Source organism: Schistocerca cancellata, chromosome 1, assembly GCF_023864275.1.
Source record: "Schistocerca cancellata isolate TAMUIC-IGC-003103 chromosome 1, iqSchCanc2.1, whole genome shotgun sequence".
NCBI lineage: Eukaryota > Metazoa > Arthropoda > Insecta > Orthoptera > Acrididae > Schistocerca > Schistocerca cancellata.
The window spans coordinates 378532794-378560220 of NC_064626.1; the positions used below are offsets into that span (position 1 = coordinate 378532794).

General features: G+C 39.5%; 1 protein-coding gene across 4 annotated transcripts in view; it reads right to left on the reverse strand.

The window, feature by feature from the left end:
- Nucleotides 1–27427, reverse strand: part of LOC126174977 (exportin-7) — a 225119-nt gene that overhangs the window by 187122 nt on the left and 10570 nt on the right. For all 4 annotated transcript variants that reach the window (XM_049921463.1, XM_049921456.1, XM_049921480.1 and 1 more), the window contains exons 3-4: nucleotides 18602–18768; nucleotides 9485–9709 (exon numbers count right to left, since the gene is read on the reverse strand). In XM_049921463.1, the coding sequence (XP_049777420.1) occupies nucleotides 9485–9709; nucleotides 18602–18768 (392 nt within the window). The remainder of the gene's footprint in view (nucleotides 1–9484; nucleotides 9710–18601; nucleotides 18769–27427) is intronic.

Consider the following 27427-nt stretch of genomic DNA (forward strand, 5'->3'; position numbering starts at 1 on the left):
AAATATGCTTTTTCCCGGGCGACCTACTGTCACTTAGCACAGAAAAAGTTCCCTCGGAACTTATCAATCCTTTGAATGGTTAACGTTTTATATAATCGCGTAGAACTTCCCGGAAAAAAAAGAAAAGCCGGAGCAGAGAATTTTTGGAAAGACCTTTGATTTGCAGCAACATATACGCTGCATATTTTCGTATAAATTCGAATTGCACCAAACACAGCTTGTTAGTTTCCGGAGCGTTGCAACCGAGGTTGCGATGTCCTTTTGTAAGCGAGTCATATCTCAAGCCACGAGATCTCGCCAGCCGATGACAGCAGCTATTCAGAGCATAGGACACGTGTTATAGTCAGCCACTAGCAAGATTACTGGTTACATAGCGCGAACACAGAAGAGGAAAAGTTAACGGTTTACATTAATGTACACAGTACCGTATATCTACAAGAAAAGCTAAGCTTTCACGTGTAATATTGGTCTTTTTTTGGTGTGATATACATCACACAAATGTGCCGGTAAATTTAAAATTGTGACATAAATGCCTCGGCTCGAAATTCTTGAAGTGGCTGGTCCTCAAACTGTTCAGTTTCGAACGCTCTGTGATTTAGATATCCATCCCACTTTCACACACGTAACGTAATTCATCTTGCGTAAAAAGAAATTTACTTTGAAAGTAACGCTTTTCTAACCACCGTTCGCAATACTGTTAGTTATAGGTTCGATTTACCAGTTGCCAGAGAGCGCCAAAAACGAATTATTGTGCGTGTGCAACTGCAGTGGTGTAGGAAACCCGCATGTTCGTGTGTATAAAGCAGTAAGAGAGCTTACACTACACCATAAAAGAAACAGGGCATCAGAGGATACTCCAAAAGGCATCAAAATTTCGTGAATCATACTAAAATGCATAATTCGGCTTGAAGTGCACATTGGTTTTTTCCAGATTCACAATGAAGTAGGTCCCATCTGATATTAAGCTTTTCAGTGTGGTTTTTGGGATGTAAATTTTCTTGGAGTACCAGTACTCTACGATCTCATGTTTGGTTCTTTATTATGGCATAATGCCATACATGGCAGAAGATGATAACGTGCACTTGAAATTCACCGAACAGTTGGAAGTACCCAAAATTGTTAAATGAAACACTTCGTTTCAAATAAAATGATTGCCTCAGCGGAATTTCTTTAGCAAACTTGCAAAAATAACTTCATTCTTCTGCAAGGCGATTAATGCTTGACTGCTACTAACTTGGAAAGAAAATAAAATCAGAAACTGAAATTAATTATATATTTTTGCCCTCTGTAATTATGTGAATGCATTTTAATTCACTTGATAGCTCCCGGCCACAGAAATCGGTTTTGTTTTCATTTGACGTGGGAGCTGTACACGAAGAGAAGCAGCGAAATCACTTAACGTAAACACGGGTCACGTGGAGGTTAACCCCCTCCCCACTACCACTCATACAACTCTGTGCAAGCGTGAAACTGGCAGCTAGGGCGCACGAAAAAAAATTTTTCTCGTTTGCATCTGGCTGCTTGCTGCTACTACCGATGCAGCAAACAGCCAAACTTCAAGAAGCGGGAAGCGAGAGAAGGTACTGCTTATACGGGAGTCAAATGCGCATGCGCAACAGACCGCTGGCAACTGGTCAAACGAACCTAATGTGAACAATTGTGACGTCATGCTCATTGCAAGCAGTTTATTGTTACGAAGAATTACAGTCTGCGCCCTACGGCCTTTAACATATTTTTGCTATCTGTAGACGCTTGTGCGTGCACGGTGTTTTGTTGTCGTAAAATGCACATTTCCTTTGCCACTACAGTTTTACTTTTTCCCTCTCGTTTATATTTTATTGCTGCAGTATCATTCTCCAGTAGCAGGATACAATAACATTCTTCGCTAGAGAATCAATTCTGCAGTCAAAACTACAAAAATGTAACTGAAAGCTAAAACAATGAAAAATTCCCGGAATTCCGAAAAATTCCCGGGTTTTTCCCGGTTTTCTCCCGGATGAAAAAATTCCCGGGTTTTCCCCGGAATTCCCGGTTGTCCCGGGTCGTATACACCCTGTCTATCTCAATTTCACCTATTTCAGCGTTTGTGCAAATGATTGAAAGGAAGGCTGTATTACAATCTTTTGAAATGAAAAAAATTCATAGACTGAATTCAGTATTTCTGTATTCTCTCTGGAACATTTTGTTTTTGTATCGCTAGGGTCACAGAATCTCTTATGACATTTATTTAGATTAGTTAGCAAAATTTTACTTTCAGATTGATTGAATGCTTCTCCCCTTACTTTCATTTTCACTTCATTCAGTTTTTGTTTGTTAATTAGATTTTTGACTTTGTTTAACTATGTGATGATGCTCTCTCAGTTTTGTAGCAATATTCTAACACTGTTAATGAGCTAGAACGTATCTTTAACACCCCTCACAACCTTGCTCATCATATGTTAGTCCAACAAGCACACATCACCGGCTTGACCTCATATTTTAAGATGAAAAGTGAACACCTGCAATAAATCAGCCCCAGCAATGTATCCCGAGTGAAAATTTGGGCCATGATTCTGACACTATGCAGTTATGCCTGAAAGTACAGCTTTTAAACTTTCATATTCACCAACTGTTTGTCAATTGCCCCATGCCATTGCAGCTGCTTGAGCGATAAGTACTATACAGTGGAGTGAGTGACGTTTGTGAATTACTGTTTTTACATTGGTAACATGCTTCCTTCATTATGTCAAAGTGCGAAGTTTCTAGCCTGTAGCTGTTGCCAGAGACCTCTCAATTTTGAATATTTTTATGTTGCGATTCGCAAATGCAGTGTAAATGAATGAAACAAATTAGCACGGTTGTTAAAGAAGTAACACAGCACTATTTAATTATTAACATCACTGTTAATTTTTTTTATTTTTAAGCTCATACTGTTAAAGTGAAGTACATCTGCAAAATCAAAAATCATTAATTTCATTTCATGGTCATTCTTCAATCGCTTAGGTTTATTCATTTTTATTTTGAGGAATCTATATAGCTACAAAATATCAATAGGAGAATACTGTTGAAATAGTACTGAACATGTGTGTATGAGGTTGACACATTACATACTTGCACATTACTTACTACTCTGGATGTAGAATAATGTGGCCACCTCTTCCTCCTCTTCCCATCCACTCAACATCACATGAATAAAGAGTTTTCTACTTGTCAATCAGCTATACAGTACTTTGTGCTTGGACTTTAGGCGACTGCAGTGGGGAAAGGCAAGTGACACACAACTAGTGCATACAAAAGTTTAGAAGCTGTACTCTTGGGTCACAACTGGGTACCATCAGAATTCTAGCCCAAGATCAATTGCTGGGGCTGATATTTTGCAACTTTTTTTTTTTCCTTAACCTTTTAAGTGGGTATGATGGATATATCCGTCCATGCTCTGCTATTGCACAGTGGGTTTGACGGATATATCCGTCCACTGTGTTCTGTGGCTAGTAGCTAGTGGGAATGACAAGCTATCGGCCTGCCGTTTATTTATATGTGGTATTAGTTGAGCTTCGTCCACTAGATGGCAGCTCTTGTCACGCAACACAGTGTGTTCTAGGCTAGTTAAAACACTGTCCACCCGAACGCGTGTCGAGAAAATGCATCCTGTGAGGCAGCCGCAAAAGCGCGCCTTTTTGTCTGTGTTTACTGCAGCGTTAGTGAGTGATCTTTTGCAATGGCAAAAAGAAGTCATTTATCAGATTCGGAGATTGAGAAGCTGCTTTTAGAAAGTGACAATAACTTCAGTGACAGTCTGAAAGTTTTCAAGGAATAGATGTTGAGACTAGTGAAAGTGACTTCGATTCAGAAACATCTGACAATGAGACACTACTGCAGCAGACGGTACCTAGTGAATTTGTGCATGCTAGTTCAGTTCGTATTCAATATTTGTTCAGTGGTAATAGTGGTACAGTTGTGCCTCTAAAACAAAATGATGAGTTGTTTTATGTGTTTTGTGGATGATGCTTTGTGCACAATGATAGCTGAACAGACGAACTTATATGCAGAACAGTTCATAGCTTCTCATCCCAATTTAGCAGCATGCTCCAGGATTCACAGTTGGCAGAATACTACACGCGACGAGGTAAAAACACTTATTGGAATGCTTGTATTTCAAGGAATTCTTCACAAACCAGACCACAAAATGTACTTTTCAAAGAGGGAATCAGTTGACACACCTTTCTTCAGGAAAGTGATGAGTGAAAAGCGGTTTCATCTTCTATTGAAATTCCTCCACTTTGCTGACAATACCTCATATGATCCACTAGGCACTATCAGCAGAAAACTATTCAAAATTCACCCCATTATGGAGCATCTGCGCGTAAATTCAGATCAGTGTACATGCCAGAAAGGAACATCACCGTTGACAAATTGTTGTTGCTCTGGAAAGGACGGCTTGGATGGATGCAATATATTCCATCAAAGCGTAGCAGATATGGCATCAAATTGTACGAACTCTGTGAAAGCAGTTCCGGGTATGTATGGGGCTTTACTGTTTACACTGGAAAGGACACTAATTATGGTAGCCACTATCCAGACGAAAAAATAACCTCTCGATTTGTTTTGGAGCTTGCAGACAATCTACTCAGGAAAAGCCACTGACGATCTACTCGGGAAAGGCCACTGTATTTATCTTGGCAACTGGTACACCAGTACAGATTTGGTGGACAAACTAACCAGCAATAACACCGATGTTGTCGGCACAATGCGACAAGACAGGAAGGGGTTCCCTGACTTTGTAAAACAGGAAAAACTGAAGAAAGGGGAGTACATAACAGGGTACAAAGGCAAGCAGATGGTAATGAAATGGAAAGACAAAAGAGACGTCGTTATGGTCAGCACCTTCCATGACGATACATTTGTAAATGTAAACTCTAAGAAGAGAATCGTTCAAAAGCCACAAGTGGTCATTGACTACAACAAGAACATGGGGGGCATGGATAGGTGCGATTCTCAGTTACAAAGTTACCAGATGGCCAGAAGCAGGCTGAAAAAATACTATCAGAAGCTTTTCCGCCACTTGTTGGACACTGCATGCTACAATGCATAAAATCTGTACAAGAAGCATGGTAGCGAACAAAGTAGAATGAGCTTCCTGATTAGTCTTGGTGAACAGTTGACCATATCTTCACCACATCAAGGGACATCAGTAGGACGCCCACCTCGAACACCAAAAGCAACATGCCTTACACCCAGGCATTTTCCAGACCTTCTGCCACCCACAACAAAGAAAAGACCAACAAGGAGGTGTGTGGTGTGTACGAGAAAAGGCCTTCGCAAAGAGACTTCATACTGGTGCGCAGAATGCAATGCTTCCTTGTGTGCAGAACCTGGTTTTAAAATGTTTCACACTGAAAATGATATGTAATATTGTGAAAATACAGTTTTGTTAACTTCTGCAATATATTTTATTCATTTCCACCCAATATCAATTTAAATTCAACAATAAAAATGCGAAAGAAAATGTGAGAACAGTGCGCAGCACCACCGCGAACGTGCGCGCTGACATATATTACCCACTGTGGAAGAGACGCGCGCAAACTACCCACTTAACAGGTTAACATTTGAGGTGAAGTTGGTACACACACACACACACACACACACACACACACACACACACACACAGAGAGAGAGAGAGCACTCCATTAACCCGTTATTAGGCACATACAAAAATATTATGAAGAAAAACATATTGTGTAACTTAAAGTAAATGTATATTGTCACATGAAAAATTTTACATGGATCTGGACTTGTCTAACACTGATCTACTTTTTTTCCCCTGAAATACATTGTCCATACAAGGCGCATACGTACTACAATCTTGTTCCTGTGTCCGAAAAGTGAAATGTCAAAACAATTCCTCTTTGGTACACAGCACAGAATAGTTCAACATTTTACATTCCCTTTGACCGACACTCTGCCAAGTGGCCAAAACTTGTCATACTGTGCATCGTTCACTGGAACATGAGCTGCAGTCTACTACTTCTGGGCTGTTTGAGCATCCAATGATGGCCTGCCAAGTTTCCCCTTCTCAGAAAACACTTGGAATTGTTTCAGTGAGATTTTGCTGTCATTTGTTTCTCACTGATGTAAGAGCTGTGCATTCATGACACAGAAATCTAAAGAGAATCCAAACAGATGAAAATACCACCATTTTGAGTTCAGTGATACTCTGCACAGTTCAGTAAGTGTTAGTGCCAAAGCCACTCCCACATGTACTTATTGTACTGGTGTAAAGCACTGGGGCAAGGCACTTCGGTCTTTTTCTCCTCCTTCATATTCCATCTCTTTATACACTTGTAAGAGGATGAATCCCACAGAAATCTTCCCAACACAAAATTTTACTGTCTGTCCATGTGCAGTTATGACCACAGAATTATTGCCCTTCCAGTAGGCAAAACAGCCAAATCACTGCTTCTGGAGCTTTTTGTTACCATCTGAAGAGCAATTTTCCTCCCCCCCCCCCCCCCCCAAATGTGCATGTTGAATTTACATTCAACTGTTTCATATAAATTATTAGATCCAGTGTACGGAAAAAAATTGTCAAAATGTACTTTACATGGACACCACATCAGTAAGAGAGGTGAGGTCTTTTGGTGGTAAAGTAGTGCTTTTATTTCTTCTACAAAATCTGTCTGCTTCCATCTCCAATATCCCAAAAATGAGTATTCTGTGCAGGCTATCACCTAACTAAGGGGTTTACTGAAAATTTATGGAAAACTGAAATTTCTGTCACATTCAAAATTATTGTCCACCCATGAACCAGCCCGTATTTCAGGCCGGAGGCGGATAACATCAGTTAGCATTGCTGACAGAGCACGCTTCAAGACTATGCCAGATGCGACCACCACCAAGAATTGTGGAAAGAATGTCACATGTGGTTCTGAGGTACACAAGCAGTATGAGAGTTTGAGAGGATGCTCACTCTCAGCCTCGGGAGCAACAGCACACATATCTTCTGCAATCTCCTTTCCTATTTTTTGGACTTCTATCCACCACAGCTCAGCCACGATGGCTCCTCCAAGTAGTTGGTGGCATCCCTACGTGCAATTTTCCTGTATTCAGTCCCTGATAATGTATGACATGCTTACCTACTGAACCTTGGTTTTCACTTAAAATGTCTATGTACACCCATCTTTCCTAGTATTCTGGCAATCATCCCAATTCGGCCTTCCGTTCATTGTGCTATGTATAAAAGTACCACAAACACATGTATTCATAAAGTTCAATATAGGAACAAGTACAATTATTGAATATTAAACACACAGCTACTGATGACTGTGTGACACAGTGAAACATTTTACACATACCACCATCCCTCAAACTCTGAAAACAGATTTTTTCGAGTATTTTTGAGAAGTGAACTGTACAGCTTTATGAAATTTACATCTAAATGCTGACCTTCAATACCTCTTAGTTGAAAGAAAATTGAGTCTTCTCTAACTATTTGTTCAAAGTAATTTTCAGATACGACAACCAGATACATTACGTGATCAAAAGTACCCAGAACCCCCAAAAAACAAATGTTTTTCAAATCAGGTGCATTGTGCTGCCACCTACTGCCAGGTACTCCGTATCAGCAACCCCAGTAGTCATTAGACATCATGAGAAACCAGAATGGGGCACTCCATGGAACTCACAGACTTTGAACGTGGTCAGGTGATTGGGTGTCACATGTCTGTATGCAACATTTAAACACTCCTAGATATCCATAGGTCCACTGTTTCCAATGTGATAGTGAAGTGAAACATGAAGGGACACGTACAGCAGAAAAGCATACAGACTGAACTCTGTCTGTTGACTAACAGAGACTGCCAAACATTGAAGAGGATCGTAATGTGTAATAGGCAGACATCTATTCAGACCATGACACAGGAATTCCAAACTGCATCAGGGTCCACTACAAGTACTATGACAGTTGGGTGGGAGGTGAGAAAACTTGGATTTCATGGTCAAGTGACAGCTCAAAAGCCACACATCACATCGGTAAATGCCAAACAATGCCTCGCTTGGTGTAAGGAGCGTAAATATTGGACGATTGAACATTGTAAAAAACATTGTGTGAAGTGACGTATCATGGCACACGATTCGATGGCAGCGCGTGGGTACAGTGAATGCCTGGTGAACATCGTCTGCCAGTGTGTGTAGTGCGAACAGTGAAATTCGGAGGAAGTGGTGTTATGGTGTGGCCGTGTTTTTCACGGACGGGGCTTGCACCCCTTGTTGCTTTGCATGGCACTGCCACAGCTCAGGCCTACATTGATGCTTTAAGCACCTTCTTGCTTCCCACCATTGAAGAGCAATTTGGGGATGGTGATTGCATCTTTCAACACGATCGAGCACCTGTACATAATGGCCTGCATGGAGGTCTGGCCTGAATCCTGTAGAACACCTTTGGGATATTTTGGAACACCGACTTCGTACCAGGCCTCACCAACCGACATCGATATCTCTCCTCAGTGCAGCATTCCATGAAGAATGAGTTGCTAGTCCCCAAGAAACCTTACAGTACCTGATTGAACAAATGCCTGCAAGAGTGGAAGCTGTTATCAAGGCTATGCGTGGGCCAACACCATACTGAATTCCAGCATTACCGATGGAGGGTGCCACGAACTTTTAAGTCATTTTCAGCCAGATATCCAGATACTTTTGATCATGTAGTGTATATGTAATTAGAAAAATATGAAAGGAAAACTGCGCAGCTTATGACTGACAGGGTACAAAAATGACTGTCAGAACTGCTCAATGGGAACAGTAAAAAGTAATACAAAACAATTCTTTGAGAAAAATTTCACACAGAATACTAATATTCAGTGTTTTTGCTTTTTATATGGTGGCATGCAGAATAACAAGTGAAACTAGAAAAGTCTCTTGTCTATTTGTAGCTTGTCTAGGTAAAACACAATGATTGTTGAAAGTTCTAATTCTGTTGTTAGTATTCTTACTTTACTATCAATTTCCAATAAACACATATTTAACAGACGTGCACAAAATGCTTAGTGAAAAATAAGCCTGTACTAAACATTAAACTTTAGATGTTAAACACTGGAGAATCCACAACAGAATAATGACAATATTATTATTGCTACTCACTATATAGAGGATATGATGAGACACACACAGGCACAACAAAAAGACTGCTATACATTGGAGTTCATGGCCAAGTAGAACGAACGAACGAACGAGCACGAGCACGCACACGCGCACACACACGCACACGCACACGCGCACGCACGCACACACACACACACACACACACACACACACACACACACCAAAATTAATTGCATCTTCGCAACATAACAAAAATAGTGTTAAATGTTTGGTCACGAAATATACTTTTCTAAACTGTCTCACCACACAAACAGTTCAAACAAAAATGCAAGTTTACTATTAAGAATGTCCCAGTTTTTGTCTGCACTCATAAAAAGTAATAATTAAATAAACAGTATTGGAGACATACCTGTGCTTCATCATTGAAGTTCAGATTTTTACAGTTTTCTCTGGCCGTGCCCAATAAAGAACACGACAATCTAAATATTTCAAACAACTGTGTGTCTCGGAAAGACGATGCAATCTTCCGATGTTTCGTTAGAGAGCGATTTGCATCTACATCAGAAATCTGATTCATCTCACATGTTAGCTGCGATAAGAGCTGCACGCCAATCATACAATGCTCCACACTACCCTTTAAATAAATACAAGACGTTAAATTATTTCAGACAATTCATTTATGATGCTGACACTTATTATATCCATGAAACTGTACAACTGACAACAGCTGAATTATGCATAAAAAGAGCTAGAAAATTACTCCTATAAAATTAAATAAAATGAACAGAAAGGGCAAACTCCTAATTAGATGTTCTAGATACAGACAGAGAAAGTTATATTGCTTGATTGCAAGATTAAATAATTTGATTTAATACAACAGGAGGTGAGGTGGTAAGCACTGCTTCGAACATAATTTTTCACATATTGTGAGATAAATCTGGTTGGTTACTGCTTTACCAGACCCATCAATGCAGCTGTTAATGTCCCCATTTGGCATACAATCAAATGAGCTTGTCAATAATTATTGGAAAAGTGTCAGAAATGGAGCCTACACATTGCCATATGCAATTTCCTTAGTCCATATTAGTGTAACACACAAGTAACACCGACTCTCTATATATTAAGGGAAGCTTGTTTCAATATTAGAATCTGAAAAACAACTAATCAGGCACACACACTGATTTTTTAAAATATTAAGCTGGTGTAACAAAGGTATCTCAGTGTTAAGTCCTCTTAAAATGAAAAATGCCTGAAATGAAAATTTAAAATGTTATTGTCACATACAAAGGAAATACATAACAATCCATACTGAAAAAAATCAATAAAAAACATTGTATTGCAATTTATGTTAGTATATGTATTTTAGCAACGTCACCCATAAATTTCCTTCCAAGAGAAAATTTAAACATCTCGTGATTTATTTTAGCCATTTTCTTGTAGAATGTATAAGGTCATACATATTACAATAATTCTTCCGCAGGTACAATGAAATTTCTTTAAAGCTTTCAACAAGTACAATAGTGTTTGGCTAAATGATTGCAATTTCATTACAAAGATAAAATTCTGCTGCCATAATATATTTATGACAGCACTTCATTTAACTTCTCTCTCACTCTCCCCCCCCCCCCCCTCCTCTTCCCAACAATTCCATGTGATATCAACCTAGGGCAGAGTAGTGACTGAAAATGAGATTTAATTTCACTCAAAAGACACTGCATTTATTTTCACACAACACTAAAAATGATTAAAGGTAACTACCTCTCTTTTCACTAAAGCAACCATATCAGCTGTTTCAAATGAATACAAAGGCAAAGAGCCAATTATTTCTGTTGTCATCTTTCATATTACACTGCACACTGTGTTTCGATGCTCATTTCTGTCAAGAGACCTGAAGCTGTGTCAATAACAGTCTTGAATAATGTTATGACAGTTTCCATGTCTACTGCTGCGTTTTCTATCGCATTGTGCACTAGCACTATGTTTAGAAAGTACATTGATACGAAGATGGTTATAAAAATGTGAGGAAGCATGAAAACATAAGAAACAGCCAAAAATACCATACAGAAATTTCAATTATATCAAAATAACTGAAAAAATTATACCACATTTTTTGCTGCTGAAACAGTGTAAAATAAATGCATGATGGATTTTTTTATGAAGGTGTGATAAAATATAAGACTGGCTTATATTGCACAGCTTCACTCCAATATTGCTCAAAAATTTGAACTATACAATAGCTTTTTGCTAAACGACAAGATACACTTTCATTCACAAAGCTGGAGAGGTCTTTAGTACAAGAACACAACTGGTCACAATGAACAAAAGCACACACATAAATTAATGCAGTTATTGACTTGTCTAAAAGCACAATGACTGAACTTGTAATTATAAACAGAGGAAGAATGACTGCAGACTGGCCAGTTTAAAGAAAGAAACGGATGGAGGGAGGGATGGAGAGAGGGAGGAAGGGGGGGAGGAGAAGGAAGGAGGAGGGAGAGAGAGGAGGGGGGAGTACGAAAAAGTAAAGGACATTCATACCTCATTTGCTCTGATAATCCAAATGGCACTTCTTGTTTGTTACTGAAGAATGAGCTACCAATCACAAAAGCTGAGCAAATCTTATATTTTGCATTACTACAACTATTACACTGAAAATTGTCTCATTTATAGGACAGCTCTTAATTTTGCTGTATTTACTAATCTTATTTACTGCAATGGTCCCTAACTGTACTTCATTTAGTTCTAGGTGGGTTTTTTCTTTTTCTTTTTCTTTTTTGAGAAAATCCTGGTACTATTTTCTCTGTTGTAACTGCCTCAGTTGTGAAATTACTGTTTATGTGTTATTTCCATTACACATGATTTACTTCAACAATCAGTCTTTCTTCTGGCCTGTAAACTTTGAAATAAAAATAATCATACTGGTTTCAAAAACTGAGATGCATTTAACACCTAAATAAGTTACTCCTGCACTATGACCTGCCTTTCTGTGTGTAAGATGATGCAAAGAGCAACAGCAAACTTGGATACTTGCACACACAATAGGTAACTGTATAAGCCACTGAATGAAAAGGTGAAAAATAAAAAAACTCATGAAATTTTTAACTACTGCAGTTTATTTCTCGTATGAATTACAAAATACACATATAATAAATAAAACAAATACTCAGTTACAAACTTTTGATACAAAAATTTGCTTTCTGCGATGACCATTTGATTACAAGCTTTACACATGCAGTACTGTAGGCCCTGCTCTGAGGCTGCCGGAAAAATAAGAAATCACTTATTTTCATTATAGGCTTCTTAAATCTTCCTTGCATCACAAACATAATGCAGTAAAACACAATTCACCAGAACAATTACAAGGATTAAATATGAATATATCAAGGATTTGTTTTAAGCTAATCCATGAAAGTATAGATATTACCACAACAAAGAAGCTACTGAAGTGAAAACTGTATTTACTGACACTTTCAGAAATACAACCCTTGCACATAATGTCCATGACCCAAAAGCAAACAGTCAGTTTTTCTAATGAACCTACATTTCTTTCTTTTTCTGTAATGAAAAGTCACATTTGATGTACTGAATTTCTTTTTTATAATTACTAGGAAAATTTTTTGCAGTCAGCTAAATGTATTCGATAAAATGATGTATTTTTTAACAATTTCATATGAGGTAAGAGTGCTATACCATGGGCTCCCTTTACATGATCTAGGCTTTCATTGTTCTTTCCAACTTTTGCATTTAGGTCTCCCATAATAATCAAGATGTCTCTCTTACTGGTACTTTTAATGGTGTCACTTAAGGAGACGTAAAACTCTTTTTTCTTCAGTATCTGAGGTTTCTGTAGGAGCATAGCATTGGATGACTGTGGCATGTCAAACGTTTGTCTTAAAACGTGCTGTCAGTAGTCTTTCTGAAACCGGTTTCTATTCCATAAGGCTCTTTTTCGCTCCTTTGGTTAATGAAAGTCCAACTCCACTTCTGTGCTCTGCATCCTCTTGTAATGGATCTGGGAGATGTGTTATTTTCTACCGTATTTGTTGATACCAAGTTGTAAATGTTTTCTTATATTTTTGTCAGAATTTTTTTTAACTGTAATTTGCCTTATTTTATACTAATTTACTTATATTTTTGAGAGTGACAGCATATTGATTACTATTAGTAGATGTGACGAAGAATATCAAAGAGACTGATTACAAGTGGAAGCTCGTGTGTTGTGTAAAATGTCTTTGACGCTGGAGTCGTCTTGACTGTAGTCAGTTGGCAGTGAACTCTTGGTGTGTGCTGACGGCAGAACAATGTGCAGGTCGCTGTCATAACAATTTGCTAGTGAACAGGAAAAATGAATTATGCTACTATTTTTTTATATAAACTTTAAGAAGAAACCACATTCGAAGAAATGGTATTTGAAGCACCAAAAATGAGGCAAACGCATTGAACCAGGTCATTTCTGCAGCCAACGGAACTGCATTGTGGAATCATACTTCCACTAGACGACTGAAGCCAAGACAAATATCATCTTGTAAACATTTCACGGAAAAGGTACTGTCACGAAATATGCTAAGTACAGTATATATAAATATTGAGCATATTTCACTCTCCAGCGGGTCCAGAGTATAAAAAGGTGTATCCATCTTGTGTTTGGATTTCTCCAAAATCTAGCGGAGAAATGAATGAAAATGGGGATATGTTTTCAAATTTCTGTGCCAGTCACGATTTGGTGATTGGAGATACATTATTCCCACACAAGAATTGCAATAAGGTTACACGAGTATCCCCTGATCATAGAACGGAAAACCAAATTGATCATATAGTGCCAAGCAAAAAATTTAGAAGGTCGCTGATGAATGTGAGAAATAAATGTGGGGCTGATGTTGGCAGTGATCACCACCTTATTGTTGCAAATTTTAGACTAAAATCATGGCTAAAAATAGAAAGTTCGAACAACGGAACAAAAAATATGATGTGGAAAAACTTAGAATAACAGCAAAACAAGAAGCTTTTTCTACTGAGCTAAGGAACCGATACGACGCTCTCCAAGAAGCACAGGAAAATGATGAAAATAGTGTTGTTGATACATGGACTCAGACATCTACTGCAATAAACAAACAGGTCCTTGGCTTTAAAAACCATTTGAAGAAAGATTGGATGTCTGAGCGTACATGGAATTTTATTAGCTGTAGGAAGGGGATTAAGGCAAAATTAAATATGAGTAAAATAACACAGCAGAAAACTCGAATGCAAGCTGAGTATGCAGCTACTGACTCTCAAATAAAGAGTACTGTGAGGAATGATAAGAGAAAGTGGATGGATGAGCAAGCTCTGAGACCAGGGACAGCCACAGCAAGGGGTAATGCAAAAGAACTGTACCTCATCACTAGAATGTTGTCCAAAAAAGGTTTCAATAATAACAGACCTGTGAAAAGCAATGACGGTCGACTGTTGACGACAGAAGAAGACCAACTTAGAAGATGGATAGAACATTTTTCTGAAGTCTTAAACAGAAAGCAACCTGAAGAGAGGAAGAGGTAATGGAATTTTCCAGATGCCACTGACAGAATCAATGTAAACACACCAACTAAGACTGAAATTAAAATAGCTCTCAAACAGATAAAGAACGGGAAGGCTCCAGGAATTGATAATATTGCACCTGAGGTGCTAAAAGCAGACAATGACACCACCGTAAATCTACTGCATCCATTGTTTGAGAAGATATGGTCAGAAGAGAAAATACCAAAGGGTTGGAAAGAAGGGCTGGTTATTAAGTTGTCAACGAAAGGGGATACTACCAACTGTAATAACTGGCAAGGCATTACCCTCCTATCTGTACCAAGTCAAGTACTCTGTAGAGTGATGCTAAATCATATCAAGGACTCAGTCGAGGCACGACTGAGAAAAGAGCAAGCTGGGTTTAGAGAACACACAAGTTGTGTCGATCTCATCAACACACTGCGTATAATACTTGGGCAGACTGCAGAACACACTCAATCTTACATTTATTGATTTTGAAAAGGCATTTGGCTCTCTTAATAGGTGAGTTATGTGGCATACCTTGGAAGAATATGGAATACCATCAAAGATAATAAATATTATTAAAGCCATGTATGATGAACATGAATGTGGGGTGCTACACAATGGGAAACTTACTGAACCTATCCAAACAAATGCTGGGGTGAGGCAGGGATGTACTCTGTCACCTACCTTGTTCTTCTTGGTACTGTACAGCATAATGAAAAAAGAGTTGTTGATGGTAGGAGAAGAGGTATTCAGTGGACAATGCAAGACATGCTTGAAGACCTTGACTTTGCTGACGATAACTGTCTGCTCTCGCAAACACGGCGTGACATGGAAGAAAAGTCGGTAAGACTGAAATAGGAAGCAGAAATTTCAGGACTTAAAATAAATGTTCAGAAAACTAAGGAAGTGAGAATGTGATCTGAAAAACAAGCAAAGCTAACAGCGAATGGAAAGGAACTGGAACAAGTAAGACTCCTTTGTATATCTAGGAATTACCGTCTGTAAAGATGGAGGGGCTAAGGAGGATGTAAAGAGTCGAATAAGGAAGGTAAATAGAGCCTTTGTACAACTGTACCCTGTCTGGCATAATAAGAACATCTCAAGACGAACCTAGCAGCGTTTGTTCAGTAGTAATGTAAAGTGAGTCATCCTGTATAGTTGCGAAACATGGAAGGTAACAAACATGATTGTAAACCAGCTGCAAGTCTTCGTAAACGTGTATTCAGCAATTTATAAATGTGTGGTGGCCAGATGTTATATCAAATGACAAATTGCGGGAGATGACAAACCAGCGACCAATCCGTGAACAAATAAAGGAAAGAAAATGGAGGTGGATTGCTCACACTATATGCAAACAACAAGGAGCTGTTGAAAAGGCAGCACTGGATTGGAACCCACAAGGAACACGTAGACGCAGCCGCCCGAAAAAGACATGGAAAAGAACAGTGGAAGTAGAAGCTCTGAAAGCTGGTGTAAAATGGACAGAAATGACATGTTTGGCTGCCAACAGAACCAGATGGAAGATCTTTACTGCTGTCCTATGATCCAACAGGAACAACAGGAAATAAGTAAGTCACTCAAGTAAGAGTGCTATAAAGGAACTGATCCACTGAAAGACAAGGCCTTTATCACTGTGACAGATGATGAGTCACTAAAAAGTGTTCTCTGCAAAATGAAATGTTACTAACCTACATGTGGTGGACAAAATATAACAGACAGTCATTTAGTACTGCTTAGTGCCACCTTTGGCATTGAAAACATCCTCGGTATTTTGAATGTACTTCTAAATGGTGTCAGAAAGTTTCTATCATTGCTCACACAGAAACAATCATAATTCCCTGAGAGATGATGTAGCAGAGTAGAGCTCTGAACCATCTTTGCTAATATACACTACAAAGGCTTTGATGACAAACAAGTCCAGTAGTAAGGGATGCCACAGAGACATGTTATTTCATCTTCATGCTCATTTCAAGTCAAGTCAGTTGGGGCACCATTTTCTCCCAGATATACAACACTGCCAGACTGTGCACCATGTTCACCTAAAATGGTTTCATGGATTTTCCTTTCATTTAAAGACATCCACACAGCACATTTTAGAACTGTAGTACAAGCATCTAAACCAATACAAACACTCTACATTATGTACAACAGCTCTAGTTGGAAACAAAAATTAAGCACTGATGTAGTGTCAGCATAAAGATGACTAATATTGAGGCATAAACTCAGATTTTTGCCTAAGGTAATAATGGAAAGCCCCGAAAGTGGATGGCCACTTGCTTCTCTCTGTTGGATGTCCAGTACCGTAATCAAAATTCTCCTTCTCTTGATACAGAAGCTTTAGGTACCTGTAGAAGATTTGAAACTGAAAGATGTTAATTATGCAAGTGTCAATAAGTATGTAAGATTGTATGTGACTGCAGATCAAAAATACCCCAATGTTCACAGATATGCTGCTGTTCCAATAAACTTCTACAGATGTTATAGGGCAAAGAGAAAATAAGAGATGATAATAGCGCACTAGTCAAGCCAGAGAATAAACCTTAGAAACAACATGGCCACATTATTTTTATCAACCCCATTCTTCTAGCACAACACACGTGTGCACTTAAGTTTCTTTACAAAAATGACCAAGTCACCTGAAGTGAAGATTCCAGTGTAGTTTCCACACAGCTGTAATAAATTGATGTTGGAAATTTGAAATGGTGATTAGATTTCTTAAGAATACCGAAACAGCCAACATACAACTACTGTGTTCTTAGCACATATATGGAAACTAAGTACATCAACGGATAGTAAACGTTATCAGTGCTACAGTCTGGCCTGAAAGTATCATTTAAGTCTTCACAAAGGGGTCAACACAAATCTTACAGTAATTTTACGCAGAATTTCATAAATGCATTACGGCTACCACTGATGTATAAAGTAATGTTACATCCTGCTACGAATTTTTATGCATCATGCCTAAATCATACAAAGACAATTTTTTTTATATCCATCTTGCACTTAAACTCTATTAGATGCCTTTTTGATAACAATAGATAATGAAGACAGTGGTGGTATAATAAAGCCTGATCCTGACAAATCATGCTGATCCTTTCACTGACCATGCCATGGTGGTATCAGTGATGAACAGATGATGTTGCCAAGCTGTTACTTGTGGTTTTCCATTGTGTGTGTATTGAACTGAGGACCTAGAAACGATGGAGAGGCTTTGTCCCGCCAGAGCCCTCAGTGGTTCACAATCCCACAATAGGCCACAGCAGTCCACCTGCCCCACACTGAACCCAGGGTTATTGTGAGGTTCGGCCCCCAATGATGGACAGCCCCCCCCCCCCCCCCCCAGGAATGTCATACCAGGTGAGTGTGAGTGTAAACCCAAATATTTGCGTGGTAGGGCAATGATGGTGTACGCGTACGTGGAGACAGTGTTTGCGCAGCAATTGCCGGCATAGTGTAACTGAGGCAGAATAAGGGAAACCAGCCTGCTTTCACTGAGGCAGATCGAAAACAGCCTTAAAAACCATCCACCAGCACACCGGAACTTGACACTAATCTGCCAGGCAAATTCGTGCCGGGGACCAGAACACCTTCCCACTCGGGAAGCAGTGTGTTAGACCGCACAGCTAGCCGGGCGAGCTGCGTTTTCCATTACTCTTCCTTCCTTCACAGTTATTTCTCAATTCTTTTACTTTTTAAAGCAGTTTCTAGAGGGACCATTCGATCTCCACCTCCCTATTTTTATCTGCTACTTACAGTCTTTCCATTACCCTTCTGTGTTGGGAAGGCTTGACATTACTAAGCCAGTTCTGTTTATAATAACCAAATCAACATGTCATAAAATTAAGTACTTAACATTACATACACAAAATACATCTACACCCACAAAACTCTGCATAGTTTAAGTTATCTAGTAATGTGTAAAAGACCAAAATAAAAGTTGATAATATACAGTACCTTATTATAATCCAAGTAAGCAGAATGTTTAAAATAAACAGCTAAGACATACCTGCAGAAACTGTGTGACATCAGTGACAACATTTCTAAACACAAATTCTTCTTTGTCATTATCAAACCAACCAAGTTTGCTTATACGTGCAAACAATGTAACTAGTGCTTGAATTACAAAGTTAGGTAGCTTCGGACGAGTAAACAAATAGTTTAAAACATAGTTACCTGCAAAGAGTACAAAAATCATTTGGTCAGTTTCTACACATGAATATATAAAAAAATTAAAATATACCTTACTAGCAAAACTCTTGCAGCAAATTTTATTTGTTTCCTATTAGGCCAAAAACGCAATTCAGTATAGTGTTCTCCCAAAACTGATAGTAACCAGTGTAGTGTAAAATTCTAAGGAATAGGGTGGTTGGTTGATTTGGAGGTGGGGACCAAACAACGAGGTCATCAATCCCATCATATTACAGAAGGATGGTGAAGGAAGTCAGCCGTGCCCTTTCAAAGGAACCATACTGGCATTTGCCAAATGCGATTCATGGAAATCGCAGAAATCCTAAATCAGGATGGCTGGATGCGAGTTTGAACCATCAGCCTCCTGAATGCGAGTCCAGTATGTTAACCACTGTGCCACCTCAATCAGTAGGGGATAGGGGATACTGACTTTGTACAGCTACATGCAATACTCGAAAGCAACATGCACAAGACAGGAAAGCAAGGGAAAGAAAACAGCTTCATGAGACAATCCTGACATGATTAAAACTAATAAATCAGTTTAAATGCCCAAAATATCCACGGGTGTGCTGCCGGTCTATAGTGTCCAACGGGCACAATATTTCGGCGATCATACATGTCGCCATCATCAGGTGAACTGACGGATTGAGCTCCTGTGAACGTGCCGGCACGGAGATCCGTACGCTATGGCTGCTCAGAGGGAACTGGGTTCAGTCGCGGCGGCAGCCGATTTAAATACCCTCCGCCCGCGGCGCGCTCCCTCCGCCGTCCGCGCCACGGTCGCGCGGTGGAACAGATTGCAACGGCGTCTGAGATGACGTCGGAGTGATGGCTCTGTCCGCCGTGGTCGTCACAACTATACGTTTGCTCGATTTACTCTTGATTAACCCAATCGCTGGTTCCCAAGCCTTGCTAAGATTATAGCCACAGTCGCGGTTTATGAGGTTGTCATTGGTGTGAATTTCGATGGCCTCTCTAACAACGCTGAGCCAGTATCTCAACGTCTGTACCAGAATCCTCTTGCGGTCATACTCCATGGTGTGATTTTCCAACAATGTTCAGCGACCGCCGACTTGCTCGGATACATCAGTCGAGTGTGCCTCTGGTGTTCACGTCATCGATCCTCGACGGTACGCATCATCTGACCAATATACGACTTGCCACATTGACACGGAATCTGGTACACGCCAGCCTTCCTCAAACCAAGGTCATCTTTGGCGCTCCCCACCAGTGCAAGAGTTTTATTTGGAGGACAAAACACAGTTCCGACCTGGTGTTTCTTCAGAATGCGGGCGATTTTCCCCGAGAGTGCGCCTGTGTATGGAATAAATGCAGTGCCTACCTCCTCCCTCGTGACTTCATCCATCTCAACAGGTTGTGCTGCAGTGGTTGGGCAGAGAGCACGTTGAATCTGCCACTCTGAATACCCATTTTTTCGAAATATGGTTCTCAGGTGTTTCAGTCTCCATGGTGAATTTGATGTTGGCGTGTATGGAGTTTAGATGTGTAAGGAAGTCAAGGAGTTTATCCATACCATGTGGCCAGATGACGAACGTGTCGTCCACGTAACGGAAAAAGCAAGTAGGTTTCCATACGGATGACGACAGGGCTTCCTCCTCGAAGTTCTCCATGTACAAATTCGCTACCACTGGTGAGAGTGGGCTACCCATGGCGACTCCCTCCGTTTGTTCATAGTATTCTCCATTAAAAAGAAAATACGTGGAAGTCAAGACATGCCTAAAAAGTTCAGTGGTCTTCTCGTCAAACTTCTGAATAATCAATTCTAGTGACTCTTGAAGGGGTACCCTCGTAAACAAGGAAACGACGTCAAAACTCACCATGATATCTGACTCATCCAACCTGAAGCTATCAAGGCGTTTAACAAAATCCACGGAATTACGGATGTGATGAGGGCATTTACCCACATAAGGACTTAATATTCCCGTCAGGTATTTGGCCAACAAATATGTGGGTGCCCTGATGTTGCTGACAATGGGGCGTAATGGTACCCCCTCTTTGTGAACCTTCGGGAGTACATATAGTCTAGGCGGTACCGGACCTTGGGGTAACAATTTCTTAGCGTCACCCTCCGGTAAATCTGCGTCCTTGAGAAGCGCCCTCGTCTTGTTCTCCACCTTCTTTGTAGGGTCAACGCTGATCTTCCGGTAGGAATCGTCATTTAGCAGGCTCTGCATCTTATCAGTGTAGTCCTTATGGGAGACAACAACTGTAGCATTGTCTTTGTCAGCCGGTAAGACAACAATTTCAGAGCGCTCCCTCAGATCACGAATGGCCGCCCTCTCTTTACTGCTGATATTTGACTTCATCGGCTTGGATTTCATCAACGCACGACAAGTTTCACGACGTATTTCCTCGGCTGATTCTGGCGGAAGTCGAGCTGCAACCTGTTCAACAGCACTAACAATTTCTGTGACCGGAGTGAACTTGGGGGTGGGTATTTAAATCGGCCGCCGCCGCGACCGAACCCAGTTCCCTCTGAGCAGCCATAGCGTACGGATCTCCGTGCCGGCACGTTCACAGGAGCTCAGTCCGTCAGTTCACCTGATGATGGCGACATGTATGATCGCCGAAATATTGTGCCCGTTGGACACTATAGACCGGCAGCACACCCGCGGATATTTTGATTATCAAATACGCCGGGTGAAACTCAAGAATCACAGTTTAAATGCCATTTACATGTTCACTCACTAACTTTTAAAAGTGTTAAATAATAAATTGGCACAGGTTTGTACTTTTTGTGCCTACCTAACGTGTTTGACTGTGTGAACCACAGTATTCTCCTAGGTAAATTGAAGTTTTATGAGATTGATGCCATAGCCTACCAATGGGTAATGTCATCTCTAACAAAAAGAATGCAGAAAGTTGTACTTAGTACAAAAGATTTTTTACGTATACACAGAGGTAACAATGTAATATGCACAACTGCACATAAAAGAACAACTAGTCAGTGATACTAGACAATGTTCTACTTGCAATTTTGATTGAATTGTATATATCACACAACTACAAGTTTGCACTTACCACACATTAGAATAAATGTCTAAAACAGTCAAGAAAATCTTTATTTCTGACATCTGTTTGTTCACCGAGTGTGTACTGTGATTGTTCTTTGCAGGTACCATAAACAAAAAATTTTCTCAATTGTTTTACACATTCACTCTAATACACTGTAAGTGGACACTTGTAGTTGTGTAATATATACAGTACACTCCAAACCACAGCACATGAAATGGAATATTGACTAGTACTGCTGATTAGTTTTTCTTTGATGTGCAGTTGTGCATATTACATTGTCATCCCCGACTATATCTAAAAATGTTGTAAGTACAGTATATGAATGTCAAAAAACTACAAAACTGGTTGTATCTACTGCTAATCTTACTGTAAATTACTCTAATTACATTGTACCATGTCATGCAGATGCCTGAAAATGGGTTAATGCCGAAGCTGCAATTCCAAAATGAAATTCTAACAGCTGAAAGCAAGATGAAATTCTTCAATAATTTACAGAAGCTGTGGGCCCATACTACAAGACAAAAAAGTTCTTAAGTACCACTTCCTGGTTTCCTGTGAATGATCTCACCCTTAATTTAAAAAAGATACAACATACTCAGTTCTGCATATCTACAAGTACTATAACAATGGCAATGTAATATGTGGGAAGGAAATAATAGGGTGGAAATTTTCAAAATTCTTAGGTGTCCATAATGCTGAGAATTTAAACTGGAAAAAGCAAATTTTTCATAAAACAACTTAGTTTTGCCACATTTGCACTCAAAATGACTGCAATTCTTGGGAAGAGAGACAGCATCAAGTTGCCACATTTTCATTCTGTTGCCACATTTTCATTCCATAATGTCATATGGAATAATGTCAGGGAAAAACTTATCTTCAGAAAGAAAGTCATCATAGCTCAAAACCTTGCTGTGAGAATAATGTGAGATGCTCATCCACAATCATCCTGTAAGACAACTGATTAAGTAGTTGAGCATTCTGACTACCACCTCACACTGTATGTATTTCCTCATGAAGTTTCTTGTAAAAAATCCACTACCATTCAGGAGGAACAATGACATACATAACTACAATACTAGAAGGAAAAAAGACATTCATTACTCCACATTAAGGTTGTCTTTAACACAAAAAGGATTTCACAATGCCGCAACTAAAATTTCTTATCACTTACCCAGTGACATAAAATTTCTGACATTCAGTAAAGTAAAATTTGAAAACAACCTGAAAATAGTTCTCCTTGACAACTCTTCCTATTCTGTAGAAGAAAGTATATTATTGTAAAATGTAAAAGATGTTTGGTAGGAATTACTAACTCACATCTGTATATTTTAAAAAAAGACTTGGTTAGTGCAAGTAGGACTCACACTCTGAGGGTTCCATACAACAGAATCACACACTGAAGTGCCAAAGAAACTGGTATAGGCACGTGTATTCAATTAAGGAAATACGTAAAAGGCAAAATATGGCACTGCGGTCAGCAACAAGTGTCTGGTGCAGTTTTTAGATTGGTTACTGCTCCTACTATGGCAGGTTATCAAGATGTGAGAGAGTTCAAACGTGGTGCTGTAGTCAGCGCAAGAGCGCTGGGAAACAGTGTCTCCGAAGTAGTGACGAAGTGGGGATTTTCGCTTATGACCATTTCACAAGTATACCGGCTTTCAGAGCCAATGGCCCCTTCGTATACCCTTGATGACTCCGTGGCACAAAGCTTCACACCTAGCCTTGGCCCACCAACACCGACACTGGACTGTTGATGGCTGGAAACATGTTGCCTGGTGGGACAAGTCTCCTTTCAAATTGCATCAAGCAACGGAGACAACCTCATGAATCCATGGACCCTGCATGTCAGCAGGGGACTGTTCAAAATGGTGGAGGCTCTGTAATGGTGTGGGGCATGTTCAGCTGGAGAGTGACATGTACTTAAGGATCCTGTCTCATCACCTGCATCCATTCACGTCCACTGTGCATTCCGACAGCCTTGGGCAATTCCAGCAGGACAATGTGATAGCCTATACATCCAGAATTGCTGCAGAGTGGCTCCAGGAACACACTTCTGAGCCTAAACACTCCCACTGGCCACCAAACTCCCCAGATACGAACATTACTGAGTATATCTGGGATGCCTTTCAATATGCTGTTCAGAAGAGATCTCCACCCCCACCCCCCATACTCACTCACTCTCTCTCTCTCTCTCTCTCTCTCTCTCTCTCACACACACACACACACACACACACACACACACACACACACACACACACACACACTTTATCTATTGCAGGAATCTAAGATTTTTGCCTGTTATTGACACTGATACTGGCAAGTTATCAGTCTTGCAAATTCCAAGATTTTCGAGAATGTTTTAATTTGGATAACAAAAAAACTACTTTTTTATGTGATACAATTACAAATTAACATTTTTTTGGATTTTTCCTTTACTTGTACTATTTAAACTTGCTTCTTGACCACTCCATGATTTGAGGTCAACAGGAAGTACCCTATAGGTTTTTATGTCTGAGTTTGAGAGTATGAAAATATCTGACATACATGGCTGTATCTTTTGACTGCACTGACTTCCAACCTTACATTTATTACACTACTACAGGACTATACACTTTAGTATCTGACAAATTTCGAACTCAGAAGTCAATCCATTCCTGAGGAAAAGTGTCTTTAACAGTCAGGCACACAGACAACATAGAGATCCTATAAGGGTTCTGTTTGCATCAATTGTGGTGTGGGGTACACAACCCTAAAGAAATAAATAAATATTATAAATGTTCAGCATGTAGCCACATCTACAAATTAATTTATCAGAATGTAAAATGACTCGTTACACATCTTCACGATGTATCATTCAAAATGCTCCATGGAACATGAAACATAATTATTGATAAGAACTGATATAACAATCTTCTAGCAGGAAGTATCCACAGAAGTTTATTTCCTTCACAAAAAAAAAAAAATCTTTTTTAGTTTAATGTGAACATCTTCAAGACAATCAAGTAAATACTGATAATGGTAAACAAATGAGTCGATTATACATATTGTATTTTTCTCCTATACTCAGAGAAACAGCTGCTATGAAGATCGTTAAATGTGATATATGTTAATATGACCCATGACAATAAACTGGCTGAGATAGGAGCCACTAGAAATGGTCAATCAATGACATCACTAACAAGATTGAGTTACAGAAGAAACCAGTTTGTCATCACAATTTTCACTAATAAAATTAAAAGACTGTGACTTCACTAGTCAAAGCACAATCGCAGTATCAATTCTTCAGTACCCCACTACAGTTACAGAGGTCTAGTGTACAACACAATCAATGCCATTGTTGAAACCCCCCCGTGACCAAATGTGTCACTATTTTGATTATTGATCTTTCAGCTGAAAATAATGACCCTGCCAAGCCTTATTATAGAGGAGTGTACCCTGTTCCCAAATTATTATACTTTAAAATGTCCATATCCACAATGCAAGAAACATTGGTAATATCCATGTCTCAGTCTAGAACAGCATTATACCACGTAATAAGTGTTTCACGGATAACAGTTCACTTATTCAACAGCCTACCTAGTGATTTAAAACAGCAACAACATAAGAAAATACCTTTAAACATAACTTTAAGCCATTTCTGAAGGAACAGAGCTTCTTTTCAGTTAAAATATCTACGTATTGCTGAAATGGACCAATAAATAATGGTGGTGGCAGAGGTGTACTAGTAAACAACATGAACTGTATCACCACCCACAGGAACTAAGCAACATATTTTAAACAAAATACACTACAGTGTGGACACTTTAATGTGGCAGATGACCATGCACGTAAACAACGAGAACTTAGATGACCAAGGGAACAGTAGCAGTGCAGGGGAACAATTTTTGCCTCCCCCTCACAAACTGATTCAAGGTGATGGACACAACTGAGCTCTTCTGGTGTATTGGGAATGGTACTTGAATGCTGTGATGGAATAGGATTAGGCTCTTCATCCACTCCAATATAAGAAAATAAAGAACGCACAAACAACAAAAAGGAAAGTAGAGTACACAAAGCATTTGGTAATGGCTAGAACATAATTGCTTACTGAGGTTGGCAGTGCCATAAGCAATGTAGTTCAGGCCCAACCTCTAGCAACATCTCAAGTGCCCCCTCCCCACATAAACTACCATGTTAAAGTGTCTACACTATAAAGACATCTATGACAAACATACAAACAAAAACACTGCTGATACCATCCACACAACATATGGCATCTAACTTCAAAGAACAGACTAACAGCTCACAATATTTATTAGACCCTTCTCTGGTGCACCTGGTTACTCTCTCAGTTCTAGCTCCCACAATTTTTCTCCCTACACAGCATTCAATGTTCTCTTGTTTATTTTTAGTTTTTTCCTCTGCTAATTTTAAAGGTGGAACTGTGTTGTGTTTTGAGAAAATCATGTTGAAAAATAACAACATAATGTACAACCACAAAAATTCCCAAAACTGATAACAGTAGTTCTTATTTAATGTGAAACACATATTATTGATGGAAAATGCTATAGGCCCTGCACGTAGTCACCAAACAAAAGCTAATAGCAGATCACTCAAAATTAGTCACCCATGACTGTTTCCACCACCCAAAACCTCCCCTAATATTACTCATAAGAAAGAAAATTAAGAAACAACATATGCCATTCAACATCCCCCTACATCATTAGAGGTGGAGAACAAGCATGGATGAATCAAGTATGGGACAGAACATAGGACGCAGACTTCTGAAAAGAGCCACATACTGCTGGTTATTGTAGTTAATTTATTTAGGGAAAGCACAAAATACAAAAATCACGATGGTCAGAAGAGAATTTTGCCAGTATGCTTCATAATAGAGATCCACTGCTTTAAGCTCTGTACCTCTCATTCACAGTGAATGAAAATGCCCTAATGATCAAAAACCAATATTACTGAAATGTATTTTTCTCTCATCCTTCTTTAAGTGTAACAGTATCCACCCGGTGAACTCATCCAATCCATTCATCAGCCTTTACCGACACACTTTTACAGACAAGATGCAAATCTTCACATAACCCACAGGTCTACACTGGTTCCAAAAACTGTATTGTTGCCATCCAATGTTGAGCTCACTAGGCAACATCTCAGATGGTACTAGAAAAAATAGCCAACTTTACAGTATAGGAACTCCCAATACACCCCTTAAATAAAGCAGTACTTAAACCATTGTTGGTACCAAATAAACAAGAAAGTTTCTTTCTTCCTTTTTTCCCCCTGGTAAGGTTACATGGAAGCTCAAGAATTACCTCCCTATTGCCAACGCCATCATTACCGAGTACAAGTTCAGAGTTGAGATGTAATCTGGGGTGATCTTTAAAAAAGAAGCACCCTGGCATGTGCCTGAAGAGATTTACTGACACCAAAGATGACTTGAATTTGGATGACTAGATGGGGATTTGAACCCCAAACACCTCAATTGAGAGTCCAGTATCTTATTGCTTCACCATCTCACTTGTGACAGGAGTAAGCTGTCGGTACGTGGACTGTGCTGTTCAATTTGCTGCTGAATGCTCAGAAACAATGTGACTTGGGCATATGGTATGTGTGCCTC